Source organism: Sinocyclocheilus anshuiensis, unplaced genomic scaffold, assembly GCF_001515605.1.
Source record: "Sinocyclocheilus anshuiensis isolate Anshui unplaced genomic scaffold, SAMN03320099.WGS_v1.1 scaffold283, whole genome shotgun sequence".
In the NCBI taxonomy this organism is placed as follows: Eukaryota; Metazoa; Chordata; class Actinopteri; order Cypriniformes; family Cyprinidae; genus Sinocyclocheilus; species Sinocyclocheilus anshuiensis.
In genome coordinates this window covers 6,992,779-7,008,992 of record NW_015549605.1, presented here as the reverse complement: position 1 = coordinate 7,008,992, position 16,214 = coordinate 6,992,779, and the positions used below count along the sequence as shown (strand labels likewise).

The following is a 16,214-nucleotide window of genomic DNA, read 5'->3' as shown; positions in this document are numbered from 1 at the left end:
TAAGGGTTTTTATACTGTACAAATGGTATTTTCTATCGCCTACACCTAAACCTACCCCTCACAGAAAACTTTGTGCATTTTTAGATTTTCAAAAAAACGAATTTTGTATGATTTATAAGCCTTTTGAATTACGGGGACACTGAAAGTGTCCTCATAAATCACCTTCATATTGTCATGTCATTATACAAATTTGTGTATAAATAAACCACATAAACACACACACACACAGACACACACACACACACACACACACACACACACACAGGGGGCCATCAGGGGACACTGGCCCCAAACAGGACATCAATAATTTGTCTAATGTCTCTATTAAATCACCCAAAAGTCACTTAATGATTTTTAGTTAATTTATAAGCGTGTAACTCGTAATAAAGCGTGTGTGAGTAAAATTAATGTAGTTCTGCTGCTGATTGTGTAATGAGAGCCTCATAAACTAATTTACACTGTTTTTTACACTCATTTACACCCTCAGAGGCTTTCTGTCCTCGTTAGCGGATGCCAGTGGATCTGCGGCTTTATTCTCTGGGTTTTAGCGCTGTTTGTCGAGTGTGTTTGAGGCCGGCATTAGTTTCAGTGACGCCATGATGTTATTTTTACCCGATGAGCTCACGAGCGCCGAACTCACTCACACTTCACCAGCGTTAACCAGCGTTAACTAGCCTAACTACCCACCCGCTCATCTCTACCGGGCTTACCACTCGTCTGGTCATCTTTATCTGTGGATTTACTGTAAAATGAGACGGACTGAAACTTTCATGGTGAGTTTCGGACATGAGTTAAATGAGAAATAGACCTCGGAGGGCCGCTGTGTGTGTGTGTGTGTGTGTGTGTGGAGACACGATGTTCTTGTTAGTTTCGTTTACTTAGTAAACTTGGTTAAAATGAGTTTAAAGTTATGGAAAGTTCCGTTTGCTGTACGTTAGTGTGTGTTTGTTTTATAGAGTTTATGTTTCATCTTTACTTTGCTGTCATTAAATACAGTACATTATATGACACAGCAATGAGACCGACATCTGCAAAAACACTGAAAACACTCTTGTTCTTCTCAAAATGTTCTTTAGAGTAAAATACTGTGGTGGTGGTGATACCATGGTACTGTGATGGTATCGTATAGACTATGATACTGAATGATTATCACATTTGTGTACCGTTTACACTATACTTACAGTATTACCATAGTATATTCTGTTCTCACTTATATAACAGTACCATAATATCACTTTCATCAGTCACTTTGGATAAAATGTATGCTAAATGAATACATGTAATCCGTCTATTTCAGGGTTGTTATAATTAATAAAATACCTTTTTGTTGCTTTAAATGAAAAAAAAAAAAATGTTAACTGAAGTACAATACAATATAAAAAACGTAAAGTTATTTTATTTCAGCTAACATTTCTCATTTCCCTAAAATAACAAACTAAAACTGAAATAAAAATTATATAGACATATAAAAACAACAAAAATAAGTAAAAATGACAAAAACGCAACAAAATTACTAAAACTTTAACTACAATTAACATGAAATCTTAAAGTATAAAAAAATATGAACCAAAACTGTAATAAGTTTAACTAAAAATAACACTAATCAAAATAACCATGGTATTACAAACATATCTTTCTGAAAAAAACAAAACAAAACATGGTAATACCATGGTACTGTTATTGTCTGTTTTCAGTGTGTGACGGTCACATGATCACGTCTCTCATTTCAGGATATTTCTGAAAGGGAAGTTCAGCATGTTTATTCACCAGCGGCATCATAAAAAATCACCTGTGGAGGAACAGAAAGCACTCATGGTGTTGTTGTGTGACTGTTTCTATGTTACAAATACAGACTCAGAGTAAACATGGCATGTGTTATGAACAGTGTTGGGGAAAGTTACTTTTAAAAGTAATGCGTTACAATATTGCGCTACTCCATTAAAAAGTAACTAATTACGTTACTTTTTATGGAAAGTAATGCGTTACGTTACTTTTGCGTTACTTTTTAAATCTGGACAGGGCTTGCTTGTTTGTTCTTAAAATAAAAAAGTTATATTTTTGGCAAATATAAAAGCCTTTTCACACCAAACGTGAAATGAATAAGCCTCAGGCTGAAGGGAAAGTAAATTTACGTCCGTACAGTAGAATACAGAAGAAGAAATTTCAACACACTTCAGCAATAAAAAAAGACACACAAATGTTTGTCTAGAGTAATTTGTGCTTATTAGTACGGTTGAACTGGATCATCGAAGGTCAGAAGCAAAGACATTGGTTTATAGAACGGGATTAAATACATAAAGAATATTTGTGTTGTTTAACGTTTAATTATTGCAGGTTTGCGTCATATTCTGAGTTGCATTATTTTTATTCATTTTGAGGAATACTGAATCTGTGTTTTTTGTGAGTGAGATGAATTAATGCATATTCATATTTATTTTAGAACTACAGTAACATCTTCTGATTTCTGTCACCATGGCGACACCAGAGCTGTCAATCAAGAAATTGGAAAAAAAAGTAACTTGCGTTACTTATTTGAAAAAGTAACTCAGATATTCTCTTGTAAATTAAAAAGTAATGCGTTACTTTACTAGTTACTTGAAAAAAAGTAATCTGGTTACGTAACTCGCGTTACTTGTAATGCGTTACCCCCAACACTGGTTATGAAGGGTCACTACCTGCACTAAAACATAATTTCTTTACAAATACGAGGCTTTCCCATTGCCATTGATTTAAAGACAGCATTTCCCAACAGACTGGCTCTGTTCACTACCAAACAAGAAGAGTACAAATCAAGCCAAAGATGGGTTTGGGTTTGTGTGTTTATATGTTTAAGCGAGTCTGAAGGTTTGGAGTGACGTTTCAGATGTCCATATGAAGGGTCAGTCAGTGTGATGTTGTTCTGTGAGCGTCTGAGGAGGAAGTCGGTCTGCTAATCGTGGCCTGGCGTCGCTCCAGGGGTGTGAACTTCCTAAAATTAACCTCTCACACTCTTGCATCCATGTTTAAAGAGGACGTCGAGATGTGCGGGTCCTTCACGACTGCCAGCAGACAGACAGTGAGAGTCATGGTGCGTTTGGAGCTCGTTATCGTCTCCTCGTTAAACACAGGCGCGCAGGAGGAGGCCTGTCATTAGGATCTGCCTCGGCTTCCCGGCGGTTTGTTGTGGTCGTGAATCTGGCGATGAGGAACTCGTATCTGTGATGTTCTGGAGGAATCGAGAATTTCCCCTCGTAAAGCTGAACACGCTCACGTCACCATTTCATTTCCACAAATGTCTTACCTGAAGAAGAAGCCGGTTAGATCAGACTTGAGAAAGCCAACCTACTGATCTACTGTTTAAGCTTCTTCTTCTAAGACTAAATTTGGACTCTATCTCCTCCTAGAGTTTTGAAGCTACAACCACCAAACTTAGGTCAGACCTTCAGACTGGTCTGACTCGGATAGCTATATCTTTTCTAACTGATCGGACTTAGAATTTTCGTTAACCGGATGATCAAATCTATAAAAAGTTCCATCGACTTTCATTGAGGGGGGTCAAAATTTTGTACAGTAAGACTTATACAGTGTGTAAGCTGTCTATATTACTAGCAAAGCTTAACGACTAGCCTGGGACAACATGTTAAAGCATGCTAGCAACATGTTAAAACATGATGGCAGTGTGCAATATCTAGGTGGAAAGTAACGAAGTACATTTACTTGATTACTGTACTTAAGTGCACTTTTTAAGCATCTGTACATTACTTGAGTATAATTTTTTTTACTCAAAAAAGTTTACTTTTGCAAACTTATGACTTTTAAACTAATATCGTACTTTTCACTTCACTACATTTCTATCAAGGTCCTCGAAGTAGAAAGTTGTTACAAAGTAGCAGCTTTTAAAGTTAGTGGGTGATTTTTTTTCTTCTCTAAAACGTGACTTTTTTTTAGACAGCCTATAAGTAATCACTCTTGTAGAGCTACGTGAAGTGATTTCCCAGCATTTTTTTGAACACTGACCTGTTGCAAATGTGATATTTATTTACAACAATTCAATAATAATAAGTTAATATTGTGGTATATATCAGACACAATATTGTCTGATTTTGCAAAATTGTGTAAATGAAAATATCACCTATAAAGCCACAGAAGAACTGTTGTGCATCACCTAACAAAACACAGTAGGTGTTTGACTTGAATCAGCACTGCAGAGACCGTTCTGTGTAGAGGTCGACTGATGTATCGGTTTTGCCGATTAATCGGCACCGATAGTTGATTGCTGGAACTATCGACGATCGGCAAAAATCCATGCCGATAGTTTACCAGGTTACGACCGTTTCTGGAGCGGCTGAGAAGGTTCACTATCATCATACAGTGCGAGAGCGGCCTCTAGAGGCGGAGATCACTGACAGCACGTGTAGTTTGTTTTGACACGTGAGGCTGCGTGCCGCACAGAGCGGGAAACTTCAGACGTGCATTTAAATGCAGCCGACAGAAAATCCTGCTGTGCCACAGAGCGTCATTCACGTAGTTTTCCAATAAATTACATTATATTTGTCCCAAATCGTTGTCAATTTACATAATGACTTCACTCTAGGCTGTAAAATTGTGTATTGTGCATTTTTCAGCGAAACGTTTGTCTTTCTGTGGCTCTAATAAAGTCTGTATGCTTCATACAGAGAGCTGTAATATAGATCGCGCTTTCTCTTTCAGTTTGCTCAGTTTTTTTAAAACACCGAACTTCAAGCTCATCTATACCACATTGTTCATTCTTGAAGTAAACTTTTGCCCATCTGGTGATTAAATAAACCATTTTAAACCATTGAATGCGACACGTCTGGTGTGAGTGATACGTCCTAGACGCAGCGCTGCGCTTTTGTCCTGTGTGACTGACATATTTTGTTATTTTGATTAGTGTTCTAGAATCGAAGCAGTTAAAGTGTGAGAGTATATTTACAATATCCATATGTATGTAATTTCAATGCTATGGCCTTTGTGTAGATATTTAAAAATAAGGATGACTGTTGAAATGAAATGGTAACACTTTTGTAACATTAAGATTAATGAAAGCTGTAGGAGTATTGTTCCTTGTTAGAGTGTGTTAATTTCAACATTTACTATTACTAATACATTTTTTAATTTTAAAGTTTTTTTAACATTAGTTAATAAACTATGAACTAACTTTAATGATTAATATAATAATTGATATTTTTATTAATTTACAAAGTATGGTTCAGTTCTGTTTTTTTTTTTTTTTAATAGTAAAGCACTATTTTAGTTTTCATTCAGTATCCATTTTTAAAAATATCGGTTGATTAATCGGTATCGGCCATTGTAGTCCAACCTAGCTATCGGTATCGGTAAAATCCACTATCGGTCAGCCTCTAGATCTGTGTATGACATCAAAGTATCGCGAGAGCAATTAGAGAGCATTTTTGAAGTTTTTGTTTTTAAGACAAAAAAAATCTTGCTTTTTTTGTTAAAGCAGCGTTGCTGTTTGCAGCTACAGACAGTTGTTTTGCTGGGTTTTAAAGCAGGTTTGATTTTTTTTCTTATCAGTCTGTATTTACAGCAGTTCCACTCAGTTCAAATGTGGATGAACACTGCCAGCGGTGGGTAGGGATGTTAAATAATTTGTTATTTTTTTTGGTCAACTCATTTGTTTAGTTTCTATAGATTTTTAACATTCTAAAAGCTCTTCATACCAAAGATACTACAAGCTAGTCAGTGTATTCAGTAGGTGTAATGTATTGTAAGTTGCTTCAAAGAGGCATAAGGTATTGCAAGTATTACATACAAAAATAATAAAACAGTGCATTGAAAAAAAAAAAAAGAAGGAATTTACTTTTGGTACTTTAAAAAAGGCATAAGGTATTGCAAGTATTACATACAAAAATAATAAAACAGTGCATTGAAAAAAAAAAAAAGAAGGAATTTACTTTTGGTACTTAAGTACTTTTAAAAGCAAGTACTTTCACTTGTAATGGAGTAATATTTGACCAGCAGTATCTGTACTTTCACTCAAGTAATAGAGTTGTGTACTTTGTCCACTTTAAAACACGCTAGCAACATGGTAATCATGATAGAAACACATTAGCAACATGCTAACATCATGGTAATCATGCTAGCAACACGGTAATCATGCTAGAAACATGATAGAAACATGCTAATCATGCTAACAACATGCCAAGTCATGTTAAAAACGTTAACAACACTGTAATCATGTTAACATGTTAATTATGTTAACAACATGCTAGCGACATGCTAATCATGCTAGCAACATGTTAATCATGCAAGAAACATGCTAACAGCATGCTAATCATATTAAAAAAGGTTAACAACATGCTAATCATGCTAACAACATGTTAGCAGCATTCTAATCATACCAGAAATATGCTAGCAACATGTTAACAAGTTACAACATGTAAAAAAAATGTTAGCAACACGCTACATTTACATTTATTCATTTAGCAGACACTTTTATCCAACTGGGGAATACATCAAGCGATTAATCTTAAAGAGGCAAATAGACACAGGAAGTGCTCGTCGTACCAAGTTTCAAGCATTGTTCAAATAAGTACAAGCTAGACAGAGAAAGATGAAAGAAAAGAGAAAAATATTTTTTTTTAGGATGAAGTCAGATAGTGACGAAAGAGGTGAGTTTTCAGCTGTTGCTTGAAATGCTACTAAATGCTACATGGTAATCATGGTAACGGCACGTTAATCATGCTAGCAACATGTTAATCATGCAAGAAACATGCTAAAAGCTTGCTAATCATGTTAAAACATGTTAACAACATGTTAATCATGCTAAAACATGTTAACAACATGTTAGCAACATTCGAATCATGCCAGACATATACTAGCAACATGTTAACAAGTTAAAACATGTTAACAACATGCTAATCATGCTAACGACATGCTAGCAACATGGTAACGACATGCTAATCATGCTAAAACATGCTAGCAACATGCTTACAGCATGCTAAACCATGCTAGCTAGCAATGTTCTAGCAAGATCTACCTAATCTTATCTATCTAAACTTTCAAACTTCAAGCTTTTAAAACTGCTTCAAACTTTCAGGCTAGGCTTTCTCAAGCCAACCTCAAAGTTTGTTCACAAACTTTACTCATCTACTTTATTTCTCGCATCTGCTTGAATGAGCAACTGGAAGTAGTAAAGCATAGACATTTCGAAATATGTTTATGATTAAATGTCCCTCATTATGCATAAAATCTCCCCCCCTCGGCTATTATTAGTATATTGATCACACAACATACGCTATCTTAAATAATCTTAAATTTGATTTTAGAACAGCTGTTTTTAACATCATTTTAGAGGTTTCAGCATGACTTTGGACTGATGTTCACCTCAGAGACTGGAAAGATCAGTTTGCACGTTTCATTTACAACGTCTCGTTGCCTTTAAAGCGTCTGTGGATTGATTTCAGCCTCGTTTGATCTGTTTGTATTCTGATGGCTGACCGACGGGTTAAAGTCCTCCATGACTGTTATCTCTGCCAGGCAGGTTGAGCTATTAACCTTCGGTCAGAAAAACACACAGCAAACAGTTTTAATTCAGCTCAGCCTTTTGCAAACAAGGTCAGAGAAAATTGAAACCGTGATGCGACTCGAAAAACCGTGATGCCAGTGCGTTTGTCAACAATTTAAAAGTTGAGAAAAACAATAAAATGCTCATGAATAAACGTTCAGTGTTTGCGTGCAGCTCATCAGCGTCAAATGAATCCTGAACGGTCCTAAAACAGATCCAGAAATAAACGTTGTGAGAAACAACTCCATGACGTCTGTAATCAGATCTGTGTTTTATATGAGGAAATGCTTGTTGCTCCAGTTTCATGTTATTTGAGGGAAACCAAGATGCAGAAACTGGTTTTGTTCAATATTTGATGGGGGATGGAAACGCTTTTCTCCCGGAGGCCCGAACAGACCCTGTTCATGATGACATCACATGTTCTCATGTTGCCGCCTCCGCACACGCGTGTGAAGCTGATCTTCTCATGTCGGCATGACTTCGGTCTCGCTCACATCTGGACTTCGCTTTCACTCTTTTGGCTGATGCTTCTGTGACAGTTTAAAACAATGATCCTGACATCATGATTGACTCCCTTTACATTCTGAATTCATGCAGCCTTTACAAAGTCATGCCAATAGTTCATACATGTTAGTATAGTAATCAGTAATCCGGTTTGTGATATTTTCCAGATAAGCGCTGATGTCGGGATCAGAGCTTTGATTTGATCCAGACACACGTGACATAAAACTGTTCAGTTGCCCATTCGCACTAAAGACGATGACCATAACAATAACCATACAGTTTTAATAATCACTCTAACTTTAAGAGAATAGCGAAGTCCACACCGTAGCTACAATGATAACGACAGGCAGGAACGATGTTGTTGAAATCACTTTCAGAGCGATTTTTCTTTTTTCCAACATTCTTCAGCCAATCAGAATCCATTCGTCTTCAAAGAGATTATCGTCCACTAGTGTGGATACAAAAATAGTTATAGTTATTGTTTTTTAGGCCCATGATAACTATAACTATAAAGATTTAATAATAGGTCTAATGCTAAAATAATAGCAATAACCAGTGTTGGGGAAAATTACTTTTTAAAAGTAATGCATTACAATGTTGTTACTCCATAAAAAAAGTAACTAATTGCATTACTTTTTATGGAACGTAATGCATTACATTACTTTTGCGTTACTTTTTGTTACCTGGGCTGGGCTTGTTTATTTGTTTTTAATAACAAAACCCCCATAAAAACTGTAAAGGTACTTTCACACCAAAACTGAAAATAACTTACTCCCAATTTCCCTCAACTCTCAGTGAGTAAGTGGGAAAACAGAGTAACTTGCGTTACTTATTTGAAAAAGTAGCTCAGATATTTTCTTGTGAAATGAAAAGTAATGCTTTACTTCACTAGTTACTTGAAAACAGTAATCTGATTACATAACTCATGTTACTTGTAATGCGTTACTACGCCTAACACTGGCGATAACTATAACAATAATGGCACAGAGGAATGATATCATTGGAATCACTTTGAGAGCAATTTTTTCCAGCTGAATTCATCACCAATGACACCAATCAGAATTCATCCTGATCCTGACGTAATCAGTGGTTGATGGTACAACTGCTGTCATTTTGGATCGCTGTATCGTATTTCTGTAACATCGTGTGCTGCTGCTATTGTTGTTGGGATTTTCCCGTCATACTGTCAGACTCTGTTCCATGTTTTGTGTGTGTCCTGCTCCCCATGTGCCTTTCCATGCCCTTATTTGGTTAGTTTCCTGTTCCTGTCCTGATTAGTTTATTTCATTTGTCCCAGGTGTTTCCCTTGGTTTTTTGCTCCCAGGTGTGTCTCGTCATCCCCTCCTCCTGTGTGTGTATAAAATGTGTTCCCAGTCCCAAGTTCTCTGTCCGCTGTTGAACGTCTTCGTGTGAACGTCTTCCTGTGTTCGTCTCCCTTGGTTCCTTGGTGCAAATAAAGTCTTGTCAACATATTCTCCAGCGTCTCCTCGTCCCTCGTGTGTGTGTGCAACGTGACACATACAGGACTGACTGGCAGGTTTTTATGGCACGCAGGGGAATTTCACTGGTTTCTGTGTAGTTCTATTAATGACTAGATGACATAACTAAAGCAGACCTTTGTTTGGTTTTAGCACTCACACTAACACACACACGTGAACTCAAAGCTGCTGTCACCAAAATATACACTATAAAACAGCACATTCTGTTTGAATGAGCCGTTTTAATGATGAAATCACCGTAACGCACAAACTCTCACATAATTAATATGCATATTACTCTTGGATTTGTTAAATGTCCAGGTTAGACCTAAAGCATTAGAGAGTTTGCATGTGTTACAGAGTTACGTAATCAGATTACTTTTTTAAAAGTAACTAGTAAAGTAACACATTACTTTTAAATTTACAAAAAATATATGTTACTTTTTCAAATATGTAACGCAAGTTACTTTGTTTTCCCATTTATTGTCTGACAGCTCTACCGTCCCCGTCTTGAGGCTTATTAATTTCACTTTTGGTGTGAAAGAGCCCTTACAGCTGCCAAAAATATAACTTTTGGGTTTTTTGTTATTAAAAAACAAATAAACAAGCCCAGCCAAGGTGACAAAAAGTAACGCAAAAGTAATGTAATGCACTAGTATTTCCATAAAAAGTAACTAAGTAACGCAAGTTTAGTTACTTTTTTTCATGGAGTAACACAATAATCTAATGCATTATTTTTAAAAGTAACACTGGACATGAGTGCGCCAGTGTTGGGAAGTAACTAATTACATGTAACTAAATTACGTAATTTACAGTTACTGAGAAAAAATGTGTAATAAAATTACAGCTACTTATAAAAATGTTAATGATTACAAAGTGGTTACATCTGATTTTTTTTTCACACACACCCACATACAGATTTAATTGATTTCTTTCATAAATTGCAGTGACTGCTCTAAAATATGAGAAACCAATGTTTCAACATTTTAGTACTCAGAATAGGACACATTGTTTATGCATATACTTTATTTTTTAAGATTAACTGTTTTTTTCCCCAAGCCATTATTAGATGCCAGTGTTTCCTATCATAACTATGCAAAGATTTGATTTGCAAAAACAGAATCATAGCTACTAAACTATTTCTTGTTATGGTTTTAAATCCGTATTTAACCTCAGAATGCTCTCAAAGTAAGTCTGATTTTGTGGTGGCTGTGCTTTAAATGATTATAATCTTAATTCAAGTGATAAAGGATTTCGAAAGTGAGAGTAATCAGTGTTGAGCATTACTGTAAGGTTAATCCTGCCTGGTTTACATGTTTGAAAATGATTAACAGTTGAAAACATTAGAAATTTAGAAAAGGAATCAAATGTAATCAGTTACATTACTTCAATAAAGTAATTTAAATAGTTACACTACTTACTACATTTTAGATAGGGTAACTTGTAATCTGTAACCTATTACATTTCCAAAGTAACCTTCCCAACACTGGAGTGCTCACAGGTTGTTTTTGTGTCTCAGCAGGAGATCTTCATGATGGAGCTCAGCGGTGAGGAGGTGCATGCTCAGCCCCTGTGATGGTGTGAAAGAAACTCCCATCAGCCACTGCGCCCCACACACACATAAGCTGCGTGTAAGTGTGTTTTTCCTCTGGAGTTTCCTCTGGCTTTTTCTCACACGTTTTTAGGCCGCCACCAGAGCGACATCATCCGCTGCTACAATGGGGCCGTTGATCTCCTGAGGGCCCGCCGACAGCGTCATTGAGATACAGAGACTGTTAGCGCAGAGACGGACTGAGGGATTGTGGGTATGTGTGAGCGTGCGGCGCGGCCCATTGAGGCCGAGGGTCTGGTGGCTCTGCTGGAGGGCGGCTTGGACCGCGTGCTGCTGATCGACAGCCGACCGTTCGTGGAGTATAACACGTGTCACATCCTGGAGGCCGTGAACGTCAACTGCTCCAAACTGATGAAGAGGAGATTACAGCAGGACAAGATCCAGATCAGTGAACTCCTGCAGCACTCGGCCAAGAGGAAGGTGCGTGAAACCAGGAGTAATACCGGCGTGTCATCTAGGGCTGGGCGATATGGCAAAAAATTAAAATCTCGATTTTTTTACGATTTTTAACTTGAAAATGTAACTACAACATTCAATTCAAGTCAATTTAAGTTTATTCGTATAGCGCTTTTCACGATGCAAATCGTTGCAAAGCAGCTTTACAGAAAATTTAAGTTTCTACATTATATTTAGTAATAGCTTATCAGTGGTGACTATCTCAAGTTGATGTCCATATGGCAGAAATGTACGGTAAAAATCAAGCGGTTAGTTAATGGCATGTAATCAAACAGACGGTGAACACTATTAACAGCAACAGCGCGCTCTTTCTCACACACTCACACACACACACACCACATATTCGCAACTCAAACTTGACATCGCAGTCTGTTCATTATCAAAATAAAATACAGTCAACCAAAAATATAAAAGGTTACACTAGCCAATTTAAATAGTCTGTGGTATAACTGGTCCACTTTGTATGCCAAGCACATTTTTGCTCATGTGAAGACCATTTTTCATATTTCTGTCGATATACGAACGCGCGTGAAGTACAAAGCCTCTTCATTATAAATAATAGTTTCATTCAAATACATTGTGAATATGGAGACATTAGGATTTGTGCCGAATGAGAGGTACGTGAGCCCAATTAACGCCTGGTACTTTCAGTTTCGCTTTGTTTTGGTTTCTTTAGGTTTATATATTTTTATTTCATTCTTGTTCTGTTCTGAATACCGTTACATTTATATGATTTGTTTTGGAGTGAGCTATACTAACGTATAGCTATGTTTATAATGTTTATGCACGCACTGTCACGATCTAATGCTGGATCCTTAAAAACAATTACCGAAACGCAAAAATCCCAAATCTGACATTTTCCGGAACAGGATCCGGCTCAGATTAAGCACTGGTTGGATCATTCTTTTCTCTTTACTGTTATCATTGGCATATTGCCAAAGTGTCTAATTCTAACGTTTGGTAATATTTCTATTCAAAATCGCGATTCCTCGAATTCTAAAAAATAAAATCGTGACAAAACATTAAATTCGAATTAATCGATAAAATCGGAAAAATCACCCAGCCCTAGTGTCGTCTGACTCACACCGAAGCAGATGTTTAACGGGATGTTCATGCTGCTCTTTTACAGTCGAACTGGATGCTGTTTGATGCTCAATATAAAGCAAAATAGCATTTTGGCTCTGAATTGCTCATTGCATGTAAAAGAGCAGCGTGAATAGTCTGCTAAACATCAGATTTAGTGTGAATCAGATGAGTAAATGTAAAAATCAGAAACAAAATTTTGCATATGTGTTGTATCATATTTGATGCATCAGGTTTTATGGCTTCTATAGTCTGATATAATGAGAATATGAAGTAAAAAACTGCTCAATTTTATTCAGACTCAAACTGAGCAAAAACATGCAATTTGGTGCATATGCTGATATTTATTATATGATGAAATTCTGATGCTTGCAATGTAAATTAATGAGATCTTTATAACAGTATAGCAGATACTTCCATACAATTATCTAAATATCAGTGGTCACTCTATATCTCCAATAATATGTCCTAGTAAGATGAGATTGAAATGATCCAAACATATAATGCAATGCAGTCCAATGCTGATCGAGAGATGATCAGAAGATGTGAGATGTTCTGGAGGCTTGTGAAGATCATTCCTCCGCTGAGGAACAGTGAAAGTAAAGCTTCTGGAAACAAACGCTCCTCAAAAGATCCTGAGGATCAGATTTGAGACTCTAAAAAATTATTGATGGAGAATCAAGTAAATCTGAGCTGCTTCAGTCCAGTAAGTGATCTGGAAATATCTTACTGAAGTTATTCTGAAGTTTACCTGATAAAAATCAGTCAAGATTTGACAGCAAAAAGACACGTGAAGCACCAGCTGAAGCTGGAAGTATGTACAATTACACTAAAAGACCTTTAACTTGAAAAACTCTAAACTATCAATCAGACGAAAGAAAGCGTGGAGTAGATTGTGTGAAACAAGCAAAGTTTGATCATGTTGATCATTTAGATGGTTTATAGACTATAAAGTGTGCAGCAGACCTGAGTGTGTGTGTTCACAATGAACAAATGAAACAAACAAGCCATCGTCTCTCACGAGGGCCATTGAGACCCCTTAGCAACAGGTTGCCGAGTGACCTCATCCCATAGTTATCTGAGCGAGTGCCCAGTCTCTGTTAGCGCGTATCACTCTTTATATCCGTCAGAGATCAGAGCTGCAGAGGCACTTCCTTCAGCACAAGGCTTATTACTTTCACTTTTGGTGTGAAAGGGTCCTTACAGCTGCCAAAAATATAACTTTTGGGTTTTTTGTTATTAAAAAACAAATAAGCAAGCCCAGCCCAGGTGACAAAAAGTCATGCAAAAGTAACATAATGCATTACTTTCCATAAAAATTAACTAAGTAACACAATTAGTTACTTTATGGAGTAACGCAATATTGTAATGCATTACTTTTAAAATTAACTTTCCCCAACATTGCAAGCTACTAACTAAGGTAGAAAACTACACTGACACAACTGGACAAGCATTAGTATGAATATAGAGCTATCAGATAAACATAATTTTAACAACCAGAACACTAGAGCGACAAAGATTTTACTCGAAATACAACTAGAAAACGGAATAAGGAGAAGATATGAACGCAGTGTTTCATTACGTGTGTGTCTGTGTGTGTGTGTGTTTCAGCTGGAGCTCCAGGGTCAAGAGGTCGTGGTGTATGACCAGAGCTCGTCTGACCCCACCTCCCTCTCATCAGAGGCCTTTCTCAGCGTCCTATTGGCCAAGCTGGAGAAGAGTTTCCCTTCAGTCCACCTATCACTCGAAGTGAGATGAACATGATTGCTTCTTACAGTTTTTCTCGATTGCTAACACACTATAACTGATTAATTTGGCACAATTCATTGCCAAACCATTTATACAATTTTGGAAACAAAGACAAGTTTCTCAAAACTTTTAACACATTTCACCTGCTTTCACACATGTTCCAATTTGCTCCGTGTTTTCTGCAAAACTCTACACAAGAAGGGCATCATTTTGCACAGGTTTAACCATGTTCTCATTCAGAAAACACAAACACACAATATAACTACCACAAACAGCACACATTTATCCATGTGTGAACATTAACTGTAACGTGACCTCTGTATTAACGTAAACGTTCGTCCCTTCTTCACTGTGAGATGAATGAGACACTATTCATGTGTTTATTCATATTCATAATGTTTTTTATTCATGAGTTTTTATTCTTACATTTTCATTTTTTTATTTTAACTGTATTTGAATTTTAGTGAATTATGTTATGTGCTTTTGCCATTTTTATTGTTATTTCAGTTTTTTAGGGTTAGTTTTAGTTTTTATTTAATACAAGTTAATAATTTTAGTGCTTCACGTTTTTTAATATGACTGTTTAGGTTTCCATTAATTGTGTTTTTCAGTTTTAGTTCAGTTTTACTTTTTATTTTTTAGTTGTAGTTTGTATTAGTTTTTTTATTTTATTTTATAGTTAGTAATTTTAATGCTTTAGCTTTTTAAAATATGACTATTTAAGTTTAATTTAATTTCAGCTTTATGTTGTTAATTAAACATTAATTTAATTTTAGTTTAGTTTTAGGTTTTATTAATTTCCATGTAATAATTTTAGTGCTTCGACTTTTTAAATATTACTGTTTAGGTTTCATTTCATTTTGTTTTTCACTTTTAGTCTGTTTTATTTATTTTATTTTATTTTACAGTTAGTCATTTTAGTGCTTCAGTGGGTTTTTTTTTTGAAAGATGACTATATAAGTTTAATTTAATTTCAGCTTTAGTTATTTATTTCCAGTTAATAACTTTAGTGCTTCAACTTAAACTTATTTAGTTGCCAGTTGCATTTCTCATTTTAAGTTGTAATTTTTAATTTTGTAGTGTTCATTTTCATCTAAAGTTGTTTATAGTGACGACAAACTTTTTTGCTCGACACATTAATCCTTTGAGGGCGTCTCTTTTAGCAGGTTTTCATTGTCACTGTCTTCATCCGGCCTCATAAACACTAGTTTGACTAAACGCAGCGGTTCATAGCGTGCTCTGTCCTGGTCTGCAGGTGGTTTTGTGGTGTTCTCGCAGCTGTTCCCGGGTCTGTGTGAAGGGAAGTCCACGCTGGTGCCGTCCTGCATCTCTCAGCCCTGTCTCTCCGTCAGCAGCAGCGGGCCGACGCGGATCCTGACACACCTGTACCTGGGCTGCCAGAGAGACGTGCTCAACCAGGTGACGCTCACTGCAGACTAGGGCTGTCAAATCAAAATTCAAATATTTGTCGAATTCTAAATAAGAATCCACATTCGAATGCAAACATTTTAGGTGTGCGTCAGGCAGCTTTATCAGTGGCACACGAGATGTGATGACGATGTAGGTGTCATTGCATTTTAATGCTTTAGTTAGCCTATCCAGTTGAACCCACTAGATGCTGCACTGCTCATTCAAAATACTGCGGAAAAAGAGAACATCAATGCGGAGAAGATCTACAGCAAAACTGAAACTAAGCCGTTCACACAGAACGCATATGTGACCCTGGAGGACAAAAGCAGTCTTAAGTCGCTGGAGTATATTTGTAGCAATAGCCAACAATACATTGTATGGGTCAAAATCATAC

At 36.5% G+C, this 16,214-nt stretch overlaps 1 protein-coding gene across 1 annotated transcript in view; it reads left to right on the top strand.

Moving 5' to 3' along the window:
- The first annotated feature begins 491 nt into the window (after window positions 1–491).
- Window positions 492–16,214, top strand: part of LOC107658995 (dual specificity protein phosphatase 16-like) — a 21,604-nt gene continuing 5,881 nt past the window's right edge. The window contains exons 1-4 of the mRNA XM_016447756.1: window positions 492–773; window positions 11,033–11,542; window positions 14,273–14,410; window positions 15,644–15,829. Coding sequence (XP_016303242.1) covers window positions 11,318–11,542; window positions 14,273–14,410; window positions 15,644–15,829 — 549 coding nt within the window. The 5' untranslated portion in view covers window positions 492–773; window positions 11,033–11,317. The remainder of the gene's footprint in view (window positions 774–11,032; window positions 11,543–14,272; window positions 14,411–15,643; window positions 15,830–16,214) is intronic.